This window comes from Dryas octopetala, chromosome 7 (genome assembly GCF_963921425.1).
Source record: "Dryas octopetala chromosome 7, drDryOcto1.1, whole genome shotgun sequence".
Lineage (NCBI taxonomy): Eukaryota > Viridiplantae > Streptophyta > Magnoliopsida > Rosales > Rosaceae > Dryas > Dryas octopetala.
The window spans coordinates 2587090-2610292 of NC_141372.1; the positions used below are offsets into that span (position 1 = coordinate 2587090).

Sequence of the window (23203 nt, forward strand, 5' to 3'; positions counted from 1 at the left end):
GAAAAAGAAGAAGGCTTTATCAATTCATTGTTTATGTAGCGAAAAGGGTATTGGTGATTTGGTGGCTACTCATGAATGAGGGCCTTGCACTCACTCATTGACAGCACAGTGAATGCTTTGTGCAAGGTTTCGATAACCCATTGTAGGGAAATCAAATTAGGAGCCCTCGCAGACATTTACTGTGCCAACAATATCCTCAATGGGTATGCAAGATGTCAAGAGCTTTGTGTTGCGCACAAAATGTTCGACGACATGCCTCACAGAGACACTGTGTCTTGGAATACGTTGATTACTGGGCATGTAAACTATGGGAACTTTGAGACTGCGTGGGAGGTCCTAAGAGCCATGAAAAGATGTGGGTTTGATTTTGATGGGTACACATTTGGGAGCATACTTAAAGGGGTGGCTTGTGTTTATCGATATGATATTGGGCAACAAGTGCATACCATGGTTGTTAAGATGGGTTATGAGGGTAATGTTTATTCAGGAAGTGCTCTTTTGGACATGTATGCAAAGTGTGGGAGAGTTGAGGAGGCTTATGTGGTCTTTGAGTCCTTGCCAGAACGTAATTCTGTGTCATGGAATGCCCTAATGGCTGGTTTTGTGCAAGTAGGTGATCGCAGGACTGCGTTTCGGTTGTTAAATTGTATGGAGCAGGAGGGTGTGAAGCTTGAAGATGGCACGATTGCTCCACTTTTGACATTGCTTGATGATTCTGAGTTTTACAAGTCCACTATGCAGCTCCATTGTAAAATTATGAAACATGGACTGGGATTTGAAAGTACAGTGTGCAACGCCACAATCACTTCCTATTCAGAATGTGGGTCGATAGAAGATGCCAAAAGAGTGTTTGATGGTGCTCTTGGCAACAGAGATTTGGTGACATGGAATTCCATGCTAGCAGCATACTTGGTTCACAAAAAAGAACAACTTGCTTGCAAACTCTTCATGGACATGCAAAGGCTTGGGTTTGAACCAGACATCTACAGTTATACTAGCATCATCAGTGCCTATTCTGAAGAAGCACATAAAAACCATGGAAAATCCCTTCATGGATTGGTAATAAAAAAGGGACTAGAAAATTCAGAACCAATCTCTAATGCTTTAATCGCTAGATATCTCAAGTCAAATAACAATTCCATGGAAGAAGCACTACATATCTTTGAATCCAGGGAGTCTAAGGACCGTATTTCTTGGAACTCCATTTTGACTGGATTCTCGCAACTTGGGTTGAGTGAAGATGCCTTGAAATTTTTTGGGCATATGAGATATGCAGAGGTAGAGATTGATCACTATGCCTTCTCTGCTGTACTCAGGTCTTGCTCAGACTTAGCCATCCTCAAACTGGGTCACCAGGTTCATGCCTTGACACATAAGTCAGGGCTTGAATCAAACGAATTTGTTGCCAGTTCTTTGATCTTTATGTATTCCAAGTGTGGGATCATTGAGGATGCTAAAAAATCCTTTGAAGAGACCCGCAAAGACAGCTCAATTACTTGGAATTCAATTATTTTTGGATATGCACAACATGGGCAGGGATATGTTGCTCTAGACCTCTTCTTCCAAATGAAGAAGGAAAACGTGAAACTTGATCATATAACCTTTGTTGCAGTTCTAACTGCTTGTAGCCACATGGGTTTGGTTGAACAAGGCTGCAAGTTTCTAGAAACTATGGAATCTGATTATGGAATTGCCCCAAGAATGGAGCATTATGCTTGTGCAGTAGATCTATATGGTCGTGCTGGGCGTCTAGATGAAGCAAAAGCCTTGATTGAAGCAATGCCATTTAAACCCGATGCAATGGTGTGGAAGACTTTATTGGGTGCCTGCAGGCCTTGTGGAAATATTGAATTAGCTAGTCAAGTAGCGAGCTATCTGTTAGACCTAGAACCTGAAGAGCACTGCACTTATGTTCTTCTTTCTGACATGTATGGATATCTTAAAAGGTGGGATGAAAAAGCCAGTGTAAAGAGGCTTATGAGGGAAAGGGGTGTGAGAAAAGTCCCCGGCTGGAGTTGGATAGAACTTAAGAATGAGGTGTATGCTTTCAAAGCCGACGATCGTTCCCACCCCCATTGTCAAGAGATATATTTTGTATTGGGAGTTTTGATGGAGGAAATCAAAAGGATTGATTTTGTTGCTAATTTAAAGGTTTTGATGCATGATGTGGATCATATAGATGGGTACTGTGATTTAAATTACTGATGCTGCTCTTCACCAAAACTATGATTAAGTGTTGTTGGTTGCATAAGGAGGGCTCACCATCTTTTCTCAAGATACCCCTTTTCTGTTTCACATTTGTATAATGATTAATACTGATGGGAGTCCCTCAGGAGAACACTGCCTGTTCAGTTGAATCGGAATCTTGACAAATATTTTACTTCTTCTCAGGCACTGATAACTGGGTCGAAGGTATTTCTAATAACGATGCATATTCATGCTTACATAATTATTTTTTGTAAAAAAAAAATTGGGATGTTCGAAACTGTGCAAGTTAATGAAATTTCTCACTCGATGTGAACCAACTTGATGTGACTGAAGGTGAAAGCAAAGGTGCAGCAATTCCACATATAACATACCAGCTATAATATACTGGGGTTATGTTAGCAACCCTGAACCAAGCAAATAAACATGTGAGTTCTTTCATTTTATACTTTTGACTTTTTCTTCCTCACCTCTATTATCTTTATTGTATCTCCATCTTTTTCTCAATTTTCTCCTATTTCTTCCCTTGTAATTGAAAAAAACAAAGTTGGAACATCTATTATTTAGAGGGATGAGTGATGACTTCCTGTTGCAGTGGACAATGGACATTAATTTACAAACAACTTCATCTGAACAGGGGTGAAGGCTGATTGACTTGACTAGTTGACTTCCAAGTTCCAAAGTTCCAAAGGGACATTCATGGACCATGTGCAACCAGGAAATATGCGCATGAAGACAGCCTTCCAGTACACGATCAGTGTGAATACAGAATTCAACATCTTTGGAAAATTCCATAATAAATATCATTAAGCAACCAGTACTAAAATAACAAAAGTTGCAAGCTGCCATTGACAGGAATGCCTTGTCTTATATATGCAGGCATTGCGATGACGTATGCAATACTCTAGAGACTCAAACTTCATTACTTAATTTACTTACACTCATCATCATCATATCATACAAAACCTTCTCCTAATTCGAATATAATTTCTTTTTATTTTCTTTGGGTTTTCTTTTATTTGGCTTTTTGCAACACCAAATTGGCAGGTGACACATAATTAAATACTGCATGGTGCTTAGGAACCTTGTTTGATGTATAGCATCTTATTGATGTAATGAGTTGGTTACGATTATTTGCTGGTCAGATATGAAGAAGCTGCAGATGATTTGATCCTGATCATACCTAATCTCTCTTTTTTTATGAAAACCCGTTTTCCCTTTTAATGGTTCACACTGCACAGTGCACTATCAAAGTGGGAATTGGGAAAATGGAAAGTTATTAATTGGGCCATGCCCATGCGTGAGAAAATGGCAAATGAGTGAATTGAACCCTATCATCAAAAAAATTGCTTGTTGGTGCTGAAAACTGGAGGATGATTTGCAGTTAACCCATCAAAATCTGTTTCAGAATCTCTCTCTCATATTTTGGGACACATTGATTCCAGCTTTCTTCCACCACCCACTAGAGCTTCCGTGTGCCCCACATAAATTAAATAGATTCCAATCATGTACCATCGCTCTCAAATAAAGATTCCAGCTATTAATTTTTATATAAACTCACCAGAAATTTGTGATGTCTCACAGAGCCACAACCAAACAAGAGAACTATGCTGGACCAAGCTTGCTGGCCACCCATTCCATCTGTTTAATTTTCACTAAAACGATATCTTGATATATCTCAAGTCTTGTCCAATAGTAAAAGAAAAAAGAAAAAAAAAAAAAGAGAACACAATACTTTTACTTGTTCCTGTGTTGATTATACTATTTTATATTGAGGATTATTGAATAAATAATTTTATAAAGTAATTATAAAGAGTAATTTTTTAATTTAACTAGCACTTGGTGGGCTTTCTTCTTCCAATTAATAATTTGAGTTTGGCGCTTGGTGTTGTCTTCGTGGACTCAATTATTTTTGGTGGGTGCAAGTGAGCGACTTTGTTGATGGTCCGGTCAGGTCACCACCGGTAAGGCATGGACTTAATTTGTAATATGGACACCACGCCACCGGTTGCATAAAAGCTTTGATAGATACTTAATTTCATGAAAGCAAAGTCGCGTCGGGATGCATATGAACTCTAGCCAACTAGCTATCTAAAACAAAACAGACCACAAGAATATCAAATTCATCCTCATCCTATTATTATTATTATTATTATTATTATTATTATTTGTCATGTTACGAATAAAAATGTTCTTTTTTCAAACAGTATATACATATATTTTGTTTTCAAATTTGTTAACAGATTATGAACTTAAATTATTAATTAAGTGAATCTTGTTTGAATAATTATAAGAGATAATTAGGTTTAGATTCTTTAAAAAAATAATTTTTAGATAGAGACCGGAGGTGTTTTAAAATTTATAAGAAAATTTTTTTAATTCATAATAATTTATAAGAAAATATTTTTAATTCATAATAAAGTGATTCCTCGATTTGAAGAGTATTTATCCATATTTGAAAGGTATTTCCCCTTCTAGGATGTAGAGTGGGCTGAGTTTTAGAGTTAAAACCTAACATAAAGTCGTCAAAGAAGAAAAATAAAAGGATTTAATTAAAAACTTTAAATCACTACTCTTAGTCTAAAAAAGGTTCATAAAATGGACTGAACTCTAAGTCTCCCTAATTATAATTTACATATCTAGTAGAATAACAAAGAAGTAGTATACGAACTTTAAGAATCTTAACTAACGTTGTAGTATTTTATTTGTTTAATAACTAGACTTACCCTCAATTTCATTTATTTACAAAAGTGTTAGTATTATTTTGATGAACAAAAATTGGGATACATCTTAGGAGTCTCTATAACATAGTATATCAACCATCTAGATAGAATGAATGAATGAATGGGATATCATGAGGGTGAGAGACTAGACTTTTAACTTGTTGAGTACGTTAGTGGTGTGATGGACTTGACTAGTAGAGTGGGGTGGGTGTGTAACCACTTGAAAGCTAATATACTTTTTGAGCAGCTGCAAAAGCATGGAAATTTCACATGATTCTATCGGTCTCCAATCCAGCATGTCTCCACTAAAACATCAAGTGCGGCAATAACACAAGATGATTAATTGATTGCTTCAATCCCTTCTTCCTAGCTATCTCTTTCAAGGGTGAAAAGTGTTAACCCCAAAAATCAATTGTCTTTGACAACAGCGTAATTTAAAATAATATCATTTTGGTTATTTCAGTGCCAATCGACCCAAGTCATCTCAAGTCATGTGAACTATATGTCAAGTGCCCTATATATTATTCTATCTATATCATAACAAATGAAGCAGAGAATAAAACAAAAATAATAATGGGTGCTCATCAAATTTTCTTTGGCTGAAGTAGTAAATGCATGAATGAATGAAGATCCTGTGTTGCTTAATTAACAAGAAAAAGATGCACATGCAATTAATAACATTGCTGCTCGAGGTGATAGAAATTAAGGTAGCACGTAGCAACAAGCGATTAGTTTAGTTGCCCTTCCTAGCCTAACTAATTAAGGCCGGGCCATGCTATCATACTTATGCTAAAGTAAATTAAGGGTGAATTAATTAAGAGTTATAAGGCCTCTCCACCTACCTATATAATAAAATATCAGTCAGCTCCGTATACTACACATTTCATGCTAATTGCTAAAGAGTAATTTATTCACCATTTTCAACCATGCTATTAACTGTTACTATATATTTTACTTGATCAAAGTTAGATAGGCAAATGATTTTCGATTTGGCTAATTTTTTGCAAGGATGATCTATCAATGAAGATGTAAAAAATGAACGGTTCAAATCGACACAAAACGACTCGTGTGGGCCCCAACAAGGTCATACCTCTACATAAATAAGTTAAGATATACCTCAATAGAAATAGTCTGTATATATAAATAGAATAATGCTATATTTATCACATTCTTATACCATATTTTTATACCATCTTACGTGTCATTATTTTACTGGACAAAGTTTTTCTTTTTCTTTTTAGATTTTTGTTTTATATATATACACTGTGATATCTACTTTAATTTTTTATTTTCACAACCAATTAATCAATGGATGACGTTTTGTGATATCTACTTTAATTACTGTGATATCTACTTTAATTTTTTATTTTCACAGCCAATTAATCAATGTCGTTTTGTGGAATTGAACATGTTATGGAAGCGCGCATGATTTTGGGTGTAATAATGGATGACGTGTAAGAACAGAGAACCTATAACACACCTCCCATTCCCAATTAGCTTATAAAAGCTAAGAGAAAGGTTACCAGGAGCAACATAATTTTGTGGGAATTAGGCTTTTAGTTGTCTCCATTCATGGCAACTCCCAATAGTTCTGTTTCCTCCTCCTTCCTCGTCAATAAGTATTTCACTGCTTTCTCTGTATTTGTATGCCTAATTCTCTGCTCTTTGGAGAAGAAGGGGTTTGCCTTTGCTGAAACTGATACTACAAAAACCCATCATACTCATCACGCAGTTGAACTCAACTCTCTACTACCAGCAACCACCTGCAGTCCCTCCACCAAAGGTTAATTTAATTATCACTACTTAACTTTCAATCTTAATTATGGAGTCTTCTGTTATAGCTTGCTTAATTATGTTATGGTTTGTGTTATATGGAGTGATCTCTTTGAAGCAGATATATATATATATATATATAGTACTGTTGCTTCTGGTCGGAGAATCCAATTCTCTACTAACCTATGATATATGATTCCATGAAATAGAGAGCAACAACATTCTGATAAAAACTATTCTTTTTATACAAAAAAAAAAAAAAAATGATAACAATTTTAAGGGGAGTTTGTTTAGATTCTGCAAAATCTTGTTGATTATTTGGGAGAATAATAAAGTTTATCTTCCTAACACTAATAACAAAAGGGTGGATACGTCAAATACCAATAATCTGATTAAGTAATGTATGAATTATTATAGAATTAAAAGGTCTTATTTTTTTATTATTATTATTTTTTGCTTTGCTAATAATATAGATAGGGTGAATCCGTGAATCTTTATCTATATCTTAAATATTTGGTTCATAAAATATGCATGCTGCTAATCTAAGCATAACACGATTGATTATGATTGCTCAACTTCCATACAGAAAATATATGAATTGGAATTTCTTCCCACTTGGGAAAAGATAAATATAATAAGTTGTTTAATTTTGGAAGAGCCATACAATACTCATCAACTATATGCATGCTCTGGTCACTTATGGCCACATAAGCAGCAGGTGCGACACAGAGTGCCAGCAGGCATGACACTAATCAATCAATTCATGCCTAGTACCGACATATTCCAATTTTCCAAATAATTAACAACTATATATAGAAACATAGAAGCTCAATGTTTTACCAGTGGGTCCTATTATCCTATATTACAAGACACTGCTACTACGTAATAACGACATCATATATTTCTTCTTTCATTAAAAAAGACGACTTGATTCCTTTTTATATTGAAAAATAAAAGACCTATTTTCCTTGTATAATTAACTTTATTCTATGCCGTGAAAGATAACCTCATCATATATGTTTATGGTGCATAGCCATCACTAACCAGAAGTATCAATACAATGATGTATCACGCAAGCTATTTTATTTTCCACTCAAAAAGGAAAAATAAAATTAAGAGGAAAGCAACCTTTTTACTTTTCATTTTTCAAGTGCAATAATTTTAAATGAATATTTAAACGCTCAATATTTACGTATGTAAGTACCAAGTATTTCTACTTTGGAAGTTTTCGCTTAAAAATACCACAAAAATTTAAGTGTATTATTAGCTTTCTGTATCAACAAGTTTTTTTTTTTTGGCCAAATGTATCAACAAGTTAATTATTACGTTAAAATATCGTTTGTTTTTTCACATAATAATGCATATATATCCGAAATTAATTGTGATTCATGGACCGAATCCCTATTTGAATTCAGGTCATGACAACAAGAAGGCCTCAGTACTGACAGTGGTCCACAAGCACGGCCCATGCTCAAAGCCCAACAAGAAATACAAGGCCCAAACTCCGACCCACGCCCAAATCCTGAACCAAGACCAAGCCCGAGTGAACTCAATCCACTCCCGCCTCTCCTCCAAAAACCTCAACAACGACGAGCTGAGAAAATCTTCCGCCACCTCGATTCCCGCCAAGTCCGGCAGTGTAGTGGGCTCCGGAAACTACATCGTGAACTTGGGCCTGGGCTCACCCAAAAAAGCCCTCTCCCTGATCTTCGACACCGGCAGCGACCTCACCTGGACCCAATGCAAGCCATGTGCGAAATCCTGTTACGAACAAAAGGAGCCCATCTTCGACCCCTCCATCTCCGCCACGTACGCCAACCTCTCCTGCAAGTCCGCCGAGTGCTCCCAGCTCGTCTCCGCCACTGGCAACACCCCCGGCTGCTCCGCCTCCACGTCGGCCTGCATTTACGGCATTCAGTACGGAGACCAGTCCTTCTCCGTCGGATACTTCGGCAAAGAAAAGCTGAGCCTGACACCCACCGACGTGTTTGATGGCTTTTTATTTGGATGCGGCCAAAACAACCAAGGCCTTTTCGGCGGCTCCGCCGGTTTGCTCGGTCTCGGCAGGAACAAAATCTCCCTCGTCGAACAAACCGCCGCAAAGTACGGCCGGTTCTTCTCGTACTGTCTCCCCTCCACCTCAAGCGGCACCGGCTACCTCAGCTTCGGCCGCGGCGGCGGATCCTCCAACGCCGTTAAATACACGCCCCTCGCTACCGTGTCCGGCGGCGAGTCGTTTTACGGCCTCAACGTCGTTGGTCTCAGCGTGGGAGGACAGCAATTGCCGGTTTCGGGTTCGGTGTTTTCGTCGTCGGGGACGATCATCGACTCCGGCACCGTCATCACACGGCTGCCGCCGACGGCGTATAGCGCGTTGAGGGACGCATTTCGGAAAGGGATGAAGAGTTATCCGATGGCGAAGGCGCTGTCGCTTCTGGACACGTGTTACGATCTGAGTGGGTTCAAGACGGTTTCAATTCCGAAGATTGGGTTTTCGTTTGGCGGCGGGGTGACGTTGGATTTGGACGGGACGGGGATATTGTACGCGGCCAGTCCTTCGCAGGTTTGCTTGGCTTTCGCTGGAAATGGGGATGATAGTGACATTGCGATTTTTGGAAATGTTCAGCAGAAGAGGTTGGAGGTGGTTTATGATGTTGCTGGAGAAAAAGTCGGATTTGCCCCTGCAGCTTGCGCATGATGACCATGTATGCACGGGATCAGCTCAATTATATATATATGATTGCTTTAGCTAGGGAAAGCTAAAAAATTTAAACATTTGCTGATTGAAGATCGTCAATGGGTTACATAGGTGAACTGGAACTGGAACAAGCTCAAGCTCAAGCTCAAGCTCAAGTCTGTGTGTGTAGTAGCTCAAGAATTGAAGTATGCAAGCAATTGTACAGAAATAAAAATATGTTAAGTTGAGTCTGGAATATAATCATATAGGATGATGTATCTTTTAATTTAGTTTGGGCTTAAATTGTCCATTCAGTGAATCAGTTCAGAACTTTGGATCCATGAATAAAACATTGAGCAAGACAACCTAGCCCAAAATGTCCTAAGAAGTAAAAACTATACCCAGTTGGTGACTGAATAATCAAGCCCAAAAAATCTTGTTGGACAAAATAGCACTACCACGTCGCTAACAATGATCAGTATATTTCTTATAGAAATTATAACATTCAATCGAAAATTAGTTGTCAAGTAATTATAAAGAGCAACAGTATTATATGTTATGCAAAGGTATGAGTTCCAATGTGGGAGTCCATTTTCAACAATTCTTACCGTCTACAATCGGCAATCCTTCTCGTTAAATAGCTAGATCGTGAAATTATTCATATCTAGTTAGATATTTTCTTTCTCGGATCCAAAAAAAAAAACTGTCTGAAATTTAATTAAAACGTTCAAATCGAGTTCTATAAACTAGGCAAGTTAAGGGACCCCACTAAACTGTCTTAGCCTGCACATCAATCAAAAACTTCTTTCACTTCAATGTTTCTTAGCTGACGTATCTTCCATTCCACTTTATTGTACCCCAAATTAAAAATAAAAATAAACACTCTTTCATTTCACCCTTTTCTTGTAATCAATCCCATGACGGACACCTAGCATGGCTACCAATACCATGCCTCCCACAGTCACACCTGGTCCCTAACCAATACAACTACATCAAAGTAATGAATTGAAAAAAAGACAAAATATAAAAAGGAGGAGAAATTAAGAAAAGGCCAATAAATTGGGTGGGGTCAAGGGTGAAACTGGTTCAAAGTTTGACCAGTACTGCCTAGGGTTCAGTGCCTTCATTGTGATAATGTGTGTGAATCAATGTATGTATTGGGTTGCCCAAACCAACCACTCCCAGATTGCTATAAATGCTATTGCAGTTGCTTCCAAACACCATGCATTACAATTTACAAACAGCTTTGTACCAGCAGGCCATCATGCTTAATTATAAGAACAAGACAATAGGACAGAGGCAAATTGACATGTTTAATTAAGTAATTAGAAGCCTAATTAATTTGTTTAGTTACTGAACCCAATGCTACCTCTAGCCTACTCTTGCAAACCAAAGTGCCCCATAGATACTTGCTTTCCCCGTAGCAAGTAATATTGCATAGAAAAACTGAAAAACATACAAGATTGGCTTGTAGTCACAGACTAGCTTACTAGCAAATGCTTAAATATTCATCATTTACAGAAGCTCGTGAGGAAAAATAAAATAAGATAAAAGTCCATTGTATTTTAATCGCTTAAAACAACTTCCAAGGATCCAATCCACAAAATTTATCTGACGGATTGCAGTAACTGTTCGAAAAGTCAAACCCCAATTTGATTCAGTTCAAACGAGGCCCTAACACCAAGAGAAGAGTTTGGCAAGAATCTCAAAATAAAATAATAACACAGCCTCGCAGAAGCACCAAACCAACCTCTAATTATTGGCTTTGCTCATACTTGACAGTTGACACAATCATCAAAGCATATTACACCTCATTTACCAAAAAAACAAAGCATATATAATACACCTCGTTAACAGCAGAAAGATCACTTTAATAGATTTAAGGCATAAATTTAATTTAGACACGTAATTATATATGTTATCTTAATAAAATTCACAAATTTTTAAATATTTCAAATATATACCTGATTTATTATGTAAATTGAAAAATGAAATTTCGTTCATCAATTTATTGAGAGATCAGTTAAATGTCAGCTTGAGTTTTGCTAATGGGGATTAATTGGCGACGTGGCACCAACTCAGCATACATTTCCCGCCAAATGAGCAACACATGTCCACTTGACACGGGCCCACACACCCATCACCTTCTTCCCGCTTGTCAAACGTTCTCCTGACCATTTAGTCTCCAAAAAACATCACGTTTTCCCCCAAATTCGAATATAAATCTCTCACTTGTATTCAACGAGCGAGAAAGATGATGAGTTTGTGAACCCGTGTCAGGGGTTAGGTGGACCTGTGTCGCTCATTTGGCGGGAAATGAGCGACACGGGTCCACCTAACCCCTGAAACGGGCCCACAAACTCTCACTCTCTCTATTATTATTAAATTGTGGGCCCATGTCGCTCATTCGGCGGGAAATGTTTGCTGAGATAGCGCCACGTCGTCAAGTAATCCCGGTCAGCAAAAGCCAAGCTGTCATTTAACTGATCTCTCAACGAATATGGACAGAAATTCATTTTTCAATTTAGATAATAGATCGGGTGTATATTTAAAATATTTTAAAGTTCATGGACTTCGTTGAAATAGCTTATATAGTTATGTGTCTAAATTGAATTTATGCCTAGATTTAATTAAGTGAAAAAACCAGCTATAGGCTGTAGCTAGGAGAGTATAGCTGTATAAATGCCAAAAGAAACAAAAAAGAAAGGAAACAATTGTATTTTGTTTATATTTAACATGGAAAAATGAAAGAAAAAAAAAAAGTTAAAGCAAATGCACATTGGTTGGTCTCTCTTAATTCTGACGCTCTCGCCAACTGGATGGTCACTATACAAAGCCCAAAAGGTCCAGGCCCGCCCCAGATTCTTATATGAGGTTTGAGGATATGTTTTACTCTTTAATTAAATAAATCTATTAAAGCGATCTATTTCTATTAATAAGAAAGAATCAGTAACCCTAACAAATACATCACCACCACCAACCCACCATAAAAAAAAAAAAATTTAAAAAAAAAAAAAAAAAAAAAAAACAGAGAACTCTTTTATCCCGTTTTGTGTCTTTTGTGATCAAGGGTGAAGCAATTAGAAGCCAATCCTACTCAAGTCTTCTTTTTTCGTTATCTGTAGCAAACTTTTTCATTAGAAAAGGCCAAAGATGTTGACATTATATTCTTAAATTTGATTCTACAATACTTCTTCACTGGGAAATGAATGAAATGATTGAATGGCCGAAAGGTAACACTCATTTTCTTGCGAAACAAACAAGTTTTAACCGTCCATTCCGTTTGGGTAGGCCGTAGGCAGTAAATAGATAACTTAGGAATCAGAATTGGGCGCGCGAGCCATTCATAAGTGGGTACTAACCCCAATCCCTGTCCACAACAAGTTTAAAGGTGACAGCATCGGTGTTCATCACAATTATCACCGCTTGGTAACTTTAGAATTTGCTTTGCTTAGCTTTAAAAATGCGATGAATATGAAATGGTTGATGACGTACAAGGAATATGACGATGACGAATGTCGTGATGGCGTTTGTGACTGACGGTGACGGGTGGTCATAACCCGCGTCCCCACCACCAAAATCTCTACACTCCCCCGCATCCCCACCGAAACAGTTAATACACTACTAAGTAAACACCAAAACAGTACCTCCGAAAATTTAAAATGACTAAACAAAACCAACATTTTTCTGTAAAATCATGGATTACAAAGACGAAAATCCGTTGCATTGTTATTTGTTGTTACGATTCCATTTTATTATCTACAACCATCAATCCCCATGAAAAAAGGGGACTAAAACCCCGCTGAAAAATTACAACTAACAACAAATAATTGAACGTCTTTTTTCGACCAAAAAAAAAAAAAAGAAGAATAATTTAAAATCTACCGCCGGTTAAAAGCTTTTATCATCGTCGTCGTCGCCGGACTTATGATGATTCACCTTCGAGAAGCTCAGTCCACGCGCAACGGCCGTCCCGTGCGGCGGCGCGTCGACCACAGTCGCGGAGGACATCTCCATCTGGCAGACCCTGACCGCACCGACTAACCGCTCGGGCAACTCATCCTCTGCCTGCGCCTCCACCAGAAACCCCATGTCGATCGTGACGCTCGTCACGTATCTCAGCGCGAGTCGCAGAATGGCCTTGGCTATCCCGGAGCTCGCGATGTCCACGTCGATCTCCAGGTAGTTAGGACCTCTATGGTAATTGCACGTCAGCGCCTTCCCGAGCAGACATGCGCCGTAGCTCCCCACCGTCTTCTCGACGATCCACGGCCCTTTCACGATCCGGTTCACGATCTTGAACCGCTGGTTCCGGAACGAGTCGTCGCCATTGACGAACCGGTATAGCAGCGATCCGGAGGGGATGGGATCCTCCGTGGCGTAGTAGAACACCGCGCTGTGCTGGTCCTTGCCGGGGATTTGAAGATTCACAGCGAAAATGAAGCTCTTCAGGGACTTGCGTTGGGCTTGGGCCTTGCGTAGGGCCTGGGCCACGCGGTTATCGGGCCGGCCGAGAACGTTGTCGAGCTTCGTACTGGATCGGAGCCAGTCCATGCCGGCCGGAGAGAGTAGATAGTCACCGGAGGGCGATTTTTGTCGTTTTGTCAAGTAGTTCTTCGAGCGGAGAGAGAAGAGGTCGCCGGGAGGTGAGGCCCAACCGTTGGTTCCGGTGTGGAGGTCCACGTGGCGGAGGGATCCGCTGTGGATCGACTCGGAAATCCAATCGGCGGTAGAAGTTGTGGACTCGCCGGATCTGGAGCATTTTTCGACAATTTCGGCGGCGGATAACCGGTGCTTTTGCTTCGTGGGGCACATAGTGCTCTATGCTCTCTCTCTCTCTCTCTCTCTGCTTTCTTCTCTGTGACTCTCCTCTCTATCGAAGTGAAGACCTCAGTGTGTTGGGCTTAGCAACGATGGTGTGGTGTGTATAATAGGAGGAAAATGAAGGTGCCCTTGGGTTTCGAGAAAACTACGATACAGCCCTTTATGCTGGGACAGCTATTTTTATGTTTTTTTTTTTTTTTTTTCACATGTAATTATTGATGGCATCTGGGATACATAATTTGCACGACTCATATATCCTTTTCTTCCTCTCTTTTTCCCCTTTTTTTGTTTTGGGAATTATTTTGTTTTTTTCTTTCCCTTTTCGGCGAAACAAAATTTATTTTACATCATAGAAAATTTTGAAAATTCTTCATTTTATGTTTCCATTAAAGATTTTTAGAGTTTTAAAAACAATGTTTGAGTAGTATGCAGTCGAGCTCATAAATTACTTCATATAATTTGAACAAAGAGAATTATATTTTTAAAACAAAAAAAAAAGATTTATATCTAAATTTTGATTAATTTTCAAATTTTCATCTTTTGTCACCTAAAACATTAATATATTAAAAAAAATAAAACTTAATATAGTTTGCTAGATTTCTCCTCTCTTAAGGTGAGAAAAACAACCAATAAACCGAAACCACCAGAAACGAAATCGAAAAAACCGAAGTGGCGGAAAACCAACCAACGACCGTCGATTCTTTATCGAATCGGCCCTTGTCAGTGACGGTGGCGATTTGGAAATCACAACTAGTCGACAAACCGATACTGACCGACTCTTCTTCTTCTTCTTAGTCTTCTTGTTGAGGTTAAACATACATTTTTCTTCACTGACCGGTCCCTCCTTGCTTCTTATTCTTCTGCATGGCGTCACCCCGAGCTCACACCTTTGCTGCACACCGCCCGAGCTCGCTCCATCCAGCAGCTCGTGCGCATCAGCACCAAGCACACCACCGCAGCTTGCTTGATGCCCAAACATCGTCTCTATGCGCTTCTGTTCTCTGACGCCGATCACCGAGCTCGACCTCAGCTCTAGCTCCTCCTTTTGGTCTAAGTCGGTAAGGCCACTTAGAACCGATACTGACTGGCCTAGTTTGTACACTGACCGTTGGAAAACCGCCACTCGTCGAATCGGGATCGACATCGATTGTGGTATTCCGACTGTCATTGGTTTGGTGGTCGGTTGTACCCTTCCACCCCTACTCCTCTCTACTAGTTTTATCTTCTGTGAAGTTTTTTTTATATATACATTTTAATAATAAATATATTATTGTTTTTTTTCTTCTTTATGATACCATGTTCAAGTGAATTGATACTTGAGCATGCTTAGACACTGCCTATGAAGCATAGCGTGGAATCAATAAATCCACATGCAACAAATCAGAAAGTCTTTTGGAGGAATATATTAATTGGTCAAGAGTATAATAAAATTGCACGTACCAATAAACCCACATGTACTTGAATAAAATATATGTCCATGTAACACTAAAATATTAAGAATGAATAAAAGCCAAGAGAGATGGGTGGGTTAGGGGTTCAATGTGAGACCCACCATTCAATTCTCACATACAGCTTACAAAACTAACAAAATAGAAAATTAGGATCCATTGTATCATATTTTTCTTTATTTTTTTATTCATTGGATGAAGAAGCGAGTGCCATACTTACAACACCAATGGAGTTGTTTTTTGGCCACTAACACCATTGGAGTTGTTGAAAAACCCAAGTGTAGTTGAATTAATTTGATTTCAACTCACACAAAAATATAACCTAAGAATCCTGATTTATTTGTAATTTAATTACAATTTAACTGCACTTAGGTTTTTTGAAATGATTATGTTATAGCAATAATTAACAAAATCATGAAGTTACCAAGAGGTTATTTTGTATGCTTGCATTTTTGTTGAAAACACAACTTGAAGATACAGTCACTTATATATGTTATCAAATGTCAATTCAGGTATCATAAGCCTGATGTATGCTTGCATTTTGATGATGGAAATCTACATAATCACCATGTTTTTTTTTTTTTTCCCTTATTATGCATACAAATGGCTTTAACTTGCAGTGAGAAACATGTATGATCTATGGTTGTATATTAGTCGTATGGAGCACAACACTAAAAACTCATACTTCACACATGAACCAACAGAGTTACAGAAAGGTTGCGTCATTTTGAACTTAATGGGTGCAATGGACCCTCTCTCAAAATACATGCTTTTTTCTTGGGAAGAAAATATGGGATTGGTGGGTTATTACTTGTTACCATGTTAGGCTTGCTCAACCAGGATCCTCTACTTATTTACCTACCTATTTCTCTACCATACTTTTATTCTTGGTCATCAACTCTCTCATCTATTTCCCTTTCTTTACCTCTACTTTGATGGCCAAAATTAAAGCATAATAAAAAAAAATGAGTAGAGAATCCTGATTGAGAAAGCCTAACATGGTAATAAGTAATAACCCACCAATCCCATATTTTCTTCCCAAGAAAAAAGCATGTATTTTAAAAGAGGGTCCATTGCACCCATTAAGTTCAGAATGACGCAACCTTGCTTAATAATTTATAATTATTTGTTTCAATATTCGAGCTAAAAGCCCATGGAATGAAAATTCTAAGGTAGGTATTGTCTGTTGCAGTGAACCTATGAATGAGATTTAACATCCCATTATTTGGTTGACAAAAAGTAAAAAGGACATCCTTATGTAATGGGATTATCCAAAATCGATGGACAATATTAATTACTTTCCTTACTAGTTCACTGTTCACCCTTCATTTTTGGTTTTGATTGCATTATATTACGCATAAATACCTTATATGATATTTACTTAATTGAGTAACTAAGTAAGGCAAGCCAAAATTCAATAGCTAAAAAACATGCAAAGTTATAATTTATACTTTCTTACGAGTTGAGGGTAGGGCTGCCCATTGGTTTGGTATTTACCGAACCGACCGACTACCAATCGAAATTTTTTAGTTTGGTAAATCGATTTTAACATGCTGAAAATCGAAAATCCGAAACCAAAAAATTACCGAAAAAGTTGGTTTGGTTTTGGTAAAAACCGAAAAAAGTTGATAAACCGACTGATTACCGAAAATTATGACCGAAAGCAACCGAATCGATTATTACCGAAAAAACCGAAATATATACCGAAAAATCCGAAACAATTACCGAAATTTAGTTATATATATATTTATATGTAATATTATTACATTAATGATTTAATATGGTTAGTATATGGTTATATATATTTATATGTATTATTATTACATTAATATGCTTAGTATATAGTTTATAGTTTATGTTTATATAGTATATAGTTTATAATACCATATAGTTTATATAAATATATAGTTTATAACTTTACTAACTTTATATAGTATATAATTTATAACTCTATATAGTATATAGTACAAAGTATAAACAACTTATATAATAATGTTTTAATATATAATTTCAGTTATACTTATACCCTATATAATAATATTACTAATTAGTATATAGTTTTAGACTTTTAGTTATAACTTATAGTTTTAAACACTTTACCTTATATATTATATATTCTCTATAGTCTATACACTTTATCTTATATCCTAAACTTAAAACTTAAAAGTTAAATACACTAAACTCTATTAATATCCTATACACTATAATTAAAAATAAAACTTAAAACTTAAAACCCAATTAAGCATACAATTTTAATTTCTAAACACTAAACTCTATACACTAAGTCTATTATTATTTATTAATTACTCTATATTGTTATACATAGCTAACATTGTTTATGTATATAATATATAGTTATATATAAAGTTATAAAGTTATAAACTAATTAGTACTTAGTAGTTACTATAATTTGATAGTATATAGTTTATAATACTATAAGACTATAGTTTATATAATTAATATTATATAATATAGTATATAGTTTATACTACTATAAGACTATAAGACTATAATTTATATATTTTATAGTATATAGTTATAATACTATAAGACTATAGTTTATATATTTGATAGTATATACTACATAGTTTATAATACTATAATTTATATATGTAACATATATAACATATAACATATAGTATTATAGTCTTATATTAGGGTTTAGTATTATGGTATTATAGTCTTATACTATAGTTTATATTAGGGTTTAAGATATTTTTAATTATTTATTTATATAGAAATATATTACATAAATTAAAACAACTAAAAAATCCCAAACAAAATCTCAATCGAAACCCCAAACAAAAACCCAATCGAAACCCCAATTGCCCAGACCCCAATTTTTGGTTGTTCCTACACCATTACTAGCTAGGATATGGTATAGGGTATATATATAGATACTAGTATAGGGTATATGTATAGGATCTAGGATAGGGTATGTAATGTTTAGGGTATATGGTATTTAATAGGGTTTATTTTGAATTTTACGGATTTAAGTGAATTATTGAGGAACAATAAATTTTATTAGGATTTATAATTTAATTATAGTCTAGATAGGTAGAGTTCGGGCCTACGATCGTGTAGACGTCAACGGAACCCGAATCAGACTTACGATGGTGAAATTAGGGACGCTCGAAGTTATAAGGGGCAATTTGGTCTTTTCATACAATAGGGTTTTAGTATAAAAACCTAAACTTAGAATTTCTTTCATTTTCTCCTAAACCAGCCGCAATCCCCCAACTCTCTCTCTTCTCTCTCCTCTCTCCTCCCTTCCCAATTTCCCTCTCTCTTTGATCGGCCGCCGTCCGGCGGTGGCTGGCGACGTGGCCAGGCATTTCATGCTCATCTTCTCCTCCCTTCTCTCCCTCTAGATTCTGATCATCCAAAATCCCAGCCAAAAACCCAATCGAACACTACCAGACCCGAAACCCCCCTTAGCCGGATTTTTTGACTCTGGCGGTGGCTGGCGACGTGGCCGGGCATTTCATGGTCGTCTTCTCCTCCCTTATCTCCCTCTAGATTTTGATCATCCAAAATCCCAGCCAAAAACCCATTCGAACACTACCAGACCCGAAACCCCCCTTAGCCGGATTTTTTGACTCCGGCGACTTCTCGTCGTCGAGATAGTCCCACAACGTTCCTCTGGGCATGCTTTTTCCTTCGGTGATCACCAACAGCCCCAACGACCGCCGTACATGGCGATTTGAAGCCGGGAAGTCTGCGGCTTCCCCAGCTCGATTCCGATGGCTGATTGTGGCGATTCTGGTCCCATTCTTCTCCTCACTCTGAGCTCTGTCAATTGGTGTAAACGCATGGGTCCAATTTTGATCGAGCTGAAAACTCCCAAATCAAACCCTAGAAACTCTGTGAGTCTGTGAATCGAAGCTGATGTGAATATTTGATGCTTTATGATCTGTTTGTTCTCCCTCCCCATGGTTTCTGTGTGTTTCGATCCTGGGATTTGGTGGTTTTGGTGTGCCTGTGTGTGTGGGTATTTCGTATTTGGGAAGATGCAGAATAAGGGGATAGAAATGAGGAGAAGGCCTGCGAATATCTAAGGATCGAAAATACTGAAATATACCGAAATCCGAAGGATCCGAAAAATGCCGAAATCCGAAAAAATCGATTCGGAAATCGGCATCAAAACTGGATTACCGAAATTTTTGAAAATCGAATCGGCAAGGCCATTTACCGATTCGATCCGACCGATGGGCAGCCCTAGTTGAGGGAGAAACGGTGGCAGGTTTTGTAATTCCGCAGAAATACAAGGGGATTTCCGTACGAACGGGACGATAACACTGACAGCGAGTTTGACTCAATGGGTCTGACGATCGAGATAGCGACACGAGGAAGTAATGAAGACAGAAAAATGTCAATGACATGCTGACATGCATGGAGTTTTAAGGTCGGTCACTCGCCTCATCAAAAATCCTTTTCGTCTAATCATCTTGATATTCTGATATTTAATTCCGACTTTAAAACAGAAAAACTCTGATAAGTATCAATTGGGTGGTCGACCAAAAAAAGATATCAAAATAGGAGAATCCATATTCGTTTCGGAGGCTCGGATTTGTTGAATTTGACACGTGGCAAAGTGTGCTTGTGCAAGGAGGGAGTGGCGTGTGTGTCAGTGTGTGGACTGTGGCCATAACAACTCATGAAAGCATTGATTGGCCCAGTTTGTTATGTTTCCGAAGCTCATAAATAGATAAGGAACCACAGAACCAGTACCACAATTCGTTTATATTAAATTGTTTTATGAATACTTAGATTTTACACTATTGTTGTTCTACGACTTTAGATATGTGGGCTCTATAGCCTCTATTTTTGCCTTTGTGGGGTTAAATGGATGTGCCATGCTGACTGCTGAGTGCTCAGTCAAAGAGTAGTTTTCTTTCTTCTTTTACTTCTTTTCATCAGCACACTAAGTTATAGTGGGTGATAGGTAGAGACTTTTGTAGACAACTTTAATTGTGAATTTCATTTGAAGAATAAAAGTAAACCTTACTTTCTAACTGAACAATTCTTGAGCTGCCTACCTTAAGGTTGTACAGACCACTATTTCTCCATTACAGATATGAAGAACAAAAGGCAAATCAATACTCTCATCTTCTTACAATGTTTTAGGACAAAACATACAAATGGCAGGGTCTCATAAAAAGTTTTATAATTCTGAATACTTTGAAATGCCTTCGGAAAAAAGAAAGAAAGAAATGCCTTTGGAAATCTGTGGCTACCTATACTCCAAGCCAGAGAGGCCTGCAGCATTTCACATGAAGTTGCTTTGTAACATGTAAACATTCAGGTTCAAGATTCATCTACAGAAAACAATTTGTCATTAGGATAGATATCAAATTGCTTCTTGCAATACGGTTTCAGTCACAGCAATAGAGAAAATGAGGAGAAAAAAGTTTTAAGGGAAATATTCAATGAAAAACAAAACATAGATTATAGCTGCAAGATGTATGGTCATTCTAACATTATATAAAAGCTTACTGGCTAGAGACAGACCACTAGCTGCATCCAATGCATGCCTAACCATTAAACCCTTTGGGCTTTAAGGTCATCTAGTTTCCAACTAAAAGAGTCACCAAGTGCCATGCATAGAATGCAATTACAAACACATCATTCATATATGCATCCTTAACTTAACCAAACAATAACAGTGCCAAAAAAAAAAAAACTTAACCAAACAATAAATACACAACATTGATTCTCAGCAGCATTGGCGGGCACCGTGTGTAGACAAATGATAAGGTGATAACAGTACCAAATGCTAACAATGACCGCGAAGCTAGTGCTGCAGTATGCGCATTTAGTGAAAGATCATCTGGAAATGGGACTAAGCATAGACATAGACCATTAATCATGACAATCTTGCACGTTATGTAATGCACTATGTCCAATATAAGACATGAATATAACATTAATAACACAGATCATAAGCATGAGCTAGGAGTGAAATGAGTTTCCATTGAAGGCGTTAATGCTTGTTATATGTTTAACTTCTTTTGTAAGTTTGACAAATTGCATTGTATACTTATTTGAAATCCTTTACTGAATATACTTATGAACAATTGAACACTGTTTCCAATATTTTCATTCTTCTTTTGGAAAGTTTTTATTTTCTTCCTTGAATTACCCACCAACCAAATTAAACATATATAGAAGCCACAGATGGAAATGGAAACAAAATCAAACAGAATGTTTGTTCTCTCTTGCTCATATTTTCTAAGCTTATTTTAAGATACACACAGACGTACAGAACTTATAACTTGCACAAGTCATCTTATATAGAACAAGAGAGCTGCACTTCCTGTACTTACAAAAGAAAAAAAAAAAAAAAAAACCCAAAAAAATTGACAACACTCAAATGGGTCTCTGCAAATTTTCTTAAACCATGTAAATTATCAACTCCCAGCAATCCATAATCTTAATCAAGCTTAATTAAATTAACATTCTTCCACAAGAAATCAACAAATTAGGGTTTCTTTTTTCACAAATGAACCTGTTGCCTAGTGTGCTTTTCTCCTCTGGGGCTGTTTCTCTTTCTCAGTAGCTAATCTGTATATCCAATAGACCTAAAATGATGCAAAGGGAGAGAAAATTCAAATATCGGAGGCTAATTGAAGCCAAAAATTAGTAACCAGACAAAAAATTGAAAGCTTTTGAGGGTACCAAAGCGAGGACATGAGCCGCAATTAGGAGAACCACAACGAATGGAACTGCTTCGAGGAACCATGGCCGTAAAGATGCCGGTTGCTGATTCGCCATTGAAGGAAAGCACAGGCTTTAGAAGAGAGAGAGAGAGAGAGAGAGAGTTAAAGCCCTGCAAAATCAATCAGGGTTTACGAGTTCGCTTGCTCACTGAATGCAAAATGTGACACAGGCAAAGTGGGAACACGGAGCGACAATCGGGTCGGTTTTTTTTTTGGCCACTTAACAATCGGGTCGGTTTAAGTATCCACAAAACCAACATTGGGCCTTATCTTTGGGCTACAAAGTAGAAAACGGGGAGAGGACTTCTAAATATACCCCACATTTTCCTTTTTCTACCCCTCAAAATTTTCTCCCTCAATTAAAAAATATAAAGTATAAAAGAGACAAGTTCAGATCAGAGGATCCCACCCTCCCCTCCTCGATCCCTCCCACCAGCCTCTCGCCTCGCTGGGCGCTGACCCTGCGGGCCTCCTTTTGCAACGATCATAGTGAGAGAGAGAGAAAGAGAGGGGAGGAGTAGTGCTAGCATATGAAGTCAACCGGCACGGCGGGTGGTAGGGCTCGGGTGGGTGGGGATGATCTAAGTTTGGATTTGCATTTTTTTTACAACTAAGGATAAAGTCGGAAGATTTGGAAAACAAAAATTAAGAGTGTAAGAAAATAATTTGGTGGGTACATTTAGAATCCCTTAGCAGGCTGGGTTTAGATATATCACGGCCCAAAAAAAAAAAAAAAAAAAAAAACCCGAACCCGCCAGTAGGCGGTTTACACTTTGCCGCGGCTTGGTGTCCCTACGAGGTGTCAAGACACTTAGCGACGTGTCAACTTTCTCG

General features: G+C 37.6%; 4 protein-coding genes across 4 annotated transcripts; 2 read left to right on the top strand and 2 right to left on the bottom strand.

The window, feature by feature from the left end:
- The first annotated feature begins 28 nt into the window (after positions 1–28).
- Positions 29–3079, top strand: LOC147278419 (Pentatricopeptide repeat (PPR) superfamily protein). Its single transcript, XM_086251872.1, has 2 exons — positions 29–2633; positions 2843–3079. The coding sequence occupies exon 1, from the start codon at positions 76–78 to the stop codon at positions 2203–2205; it is 2130 nt and encodes a 709-aa protein (XP_086107998.1). The 5' UTR covers positions 29–75; the 3' UTR covers positions 2206–2633; positions 2843–3079.
- Positions 3080–6442: 3363 nt separating this feature from the next.
- On the top strand, positions 6443–9743 carry LOC147278420 (aspartyl protease family protein At5g10770-like). Its single transcript, XM_086250203.1, has 2 exons — positions 6443–6711; positions 8117–9743. The coding sequence occupies exons 1-2, from the start codon at positions 6501–6503 to the stop codon at positions 9397–9399; spliced, it is 1494 nt and encodes a 497-aa protein (XP_086106329.1). The 5' UTR covers positions 6443–6500; the 3' UTR covers positions 9400–9743.
- Positions 9744–13056: 3313 nt separating this feature from the next.
- LOC147278421 (protein ENHANCED DISEASE RESISTANCE 2-like) lies at positions 13057–14260 on the bottom strand. Its single transcript, XM_086251811.1, has one exon. It carries the CDS (start codon positions 14191–14193, stop codon positions 13270–13272), a length of 924 nt encoding a protein of 307 aa, XP_086107937.1. The 5' UTR covers positions 14194–14260; the 3' UTR covers positions 13057–13269.
- Positions 14261–20728: 6468 nt separating this feature from the next.
- Positions 20729–22522, bottom strand: LOC147278422 (uncharacterized). Its single transcript, XM_086252325.1, has 3 exons — positions 22329–22522; positions 22159–22231; positions 20729–20968 (listed from the first exon to the last, which is right to left on the bottom strand). Exons 1-2 carry the CDS (start codon positions 22422–22424, stop codon positions 22166–22168), a joined length of 162 nt encoding a protein of 53 aa, XP_086108451.1. The 5' UTR covers positions 22425–22522; the 3' UTR covers positions 20729–20968; positions 22159–22165.
- Positions 22523–23203: the final 681 nt, after the last annotated feature.

Coding starts and splice junctions, on each gene's coding strand:
- LOC147278420 (XM_086250203.1), top strand. CDS start 6,501: ATGGCAACTCCCAATAGTTCTGTTTCCTCCTCCTTCCTCGTCAATAAG. Junction 6,712..8,116: donor CTGCAGTCCCTCCACCAAAG/GTTAATTTAATT, acceptor ATTTGAATTCAG/GTCATGACAACAAGAAGGCC.
- LOC147278419 (XM_086251872.1), top strand. CDS start 76: ATGAGGGCCTTGCACTCACTCATTGACAGCACAGTGAATGCTTTGTGC.
- LOC147278422 (XM_086252325.1), bottom strand. CDS start 22,424: ATGGCGAATCAGCAACCGGCATCTTTACGGCCATGGTTCCTCGAAGCA. Junction 22,232..22,328: donor CGGCTCATGTCCTCGCTTTG/GTACCCTCAAAA, acceptor GCATCATTTTAG/GTCTATTGGATATACAGATT.
- LOC147278421 (XM_086251811.1), bottom strand. CDS start 14,193: ATGTGCCCCACGAAGCAAAAGCACCGGTTATCCGCCGCCGAAATTGTC.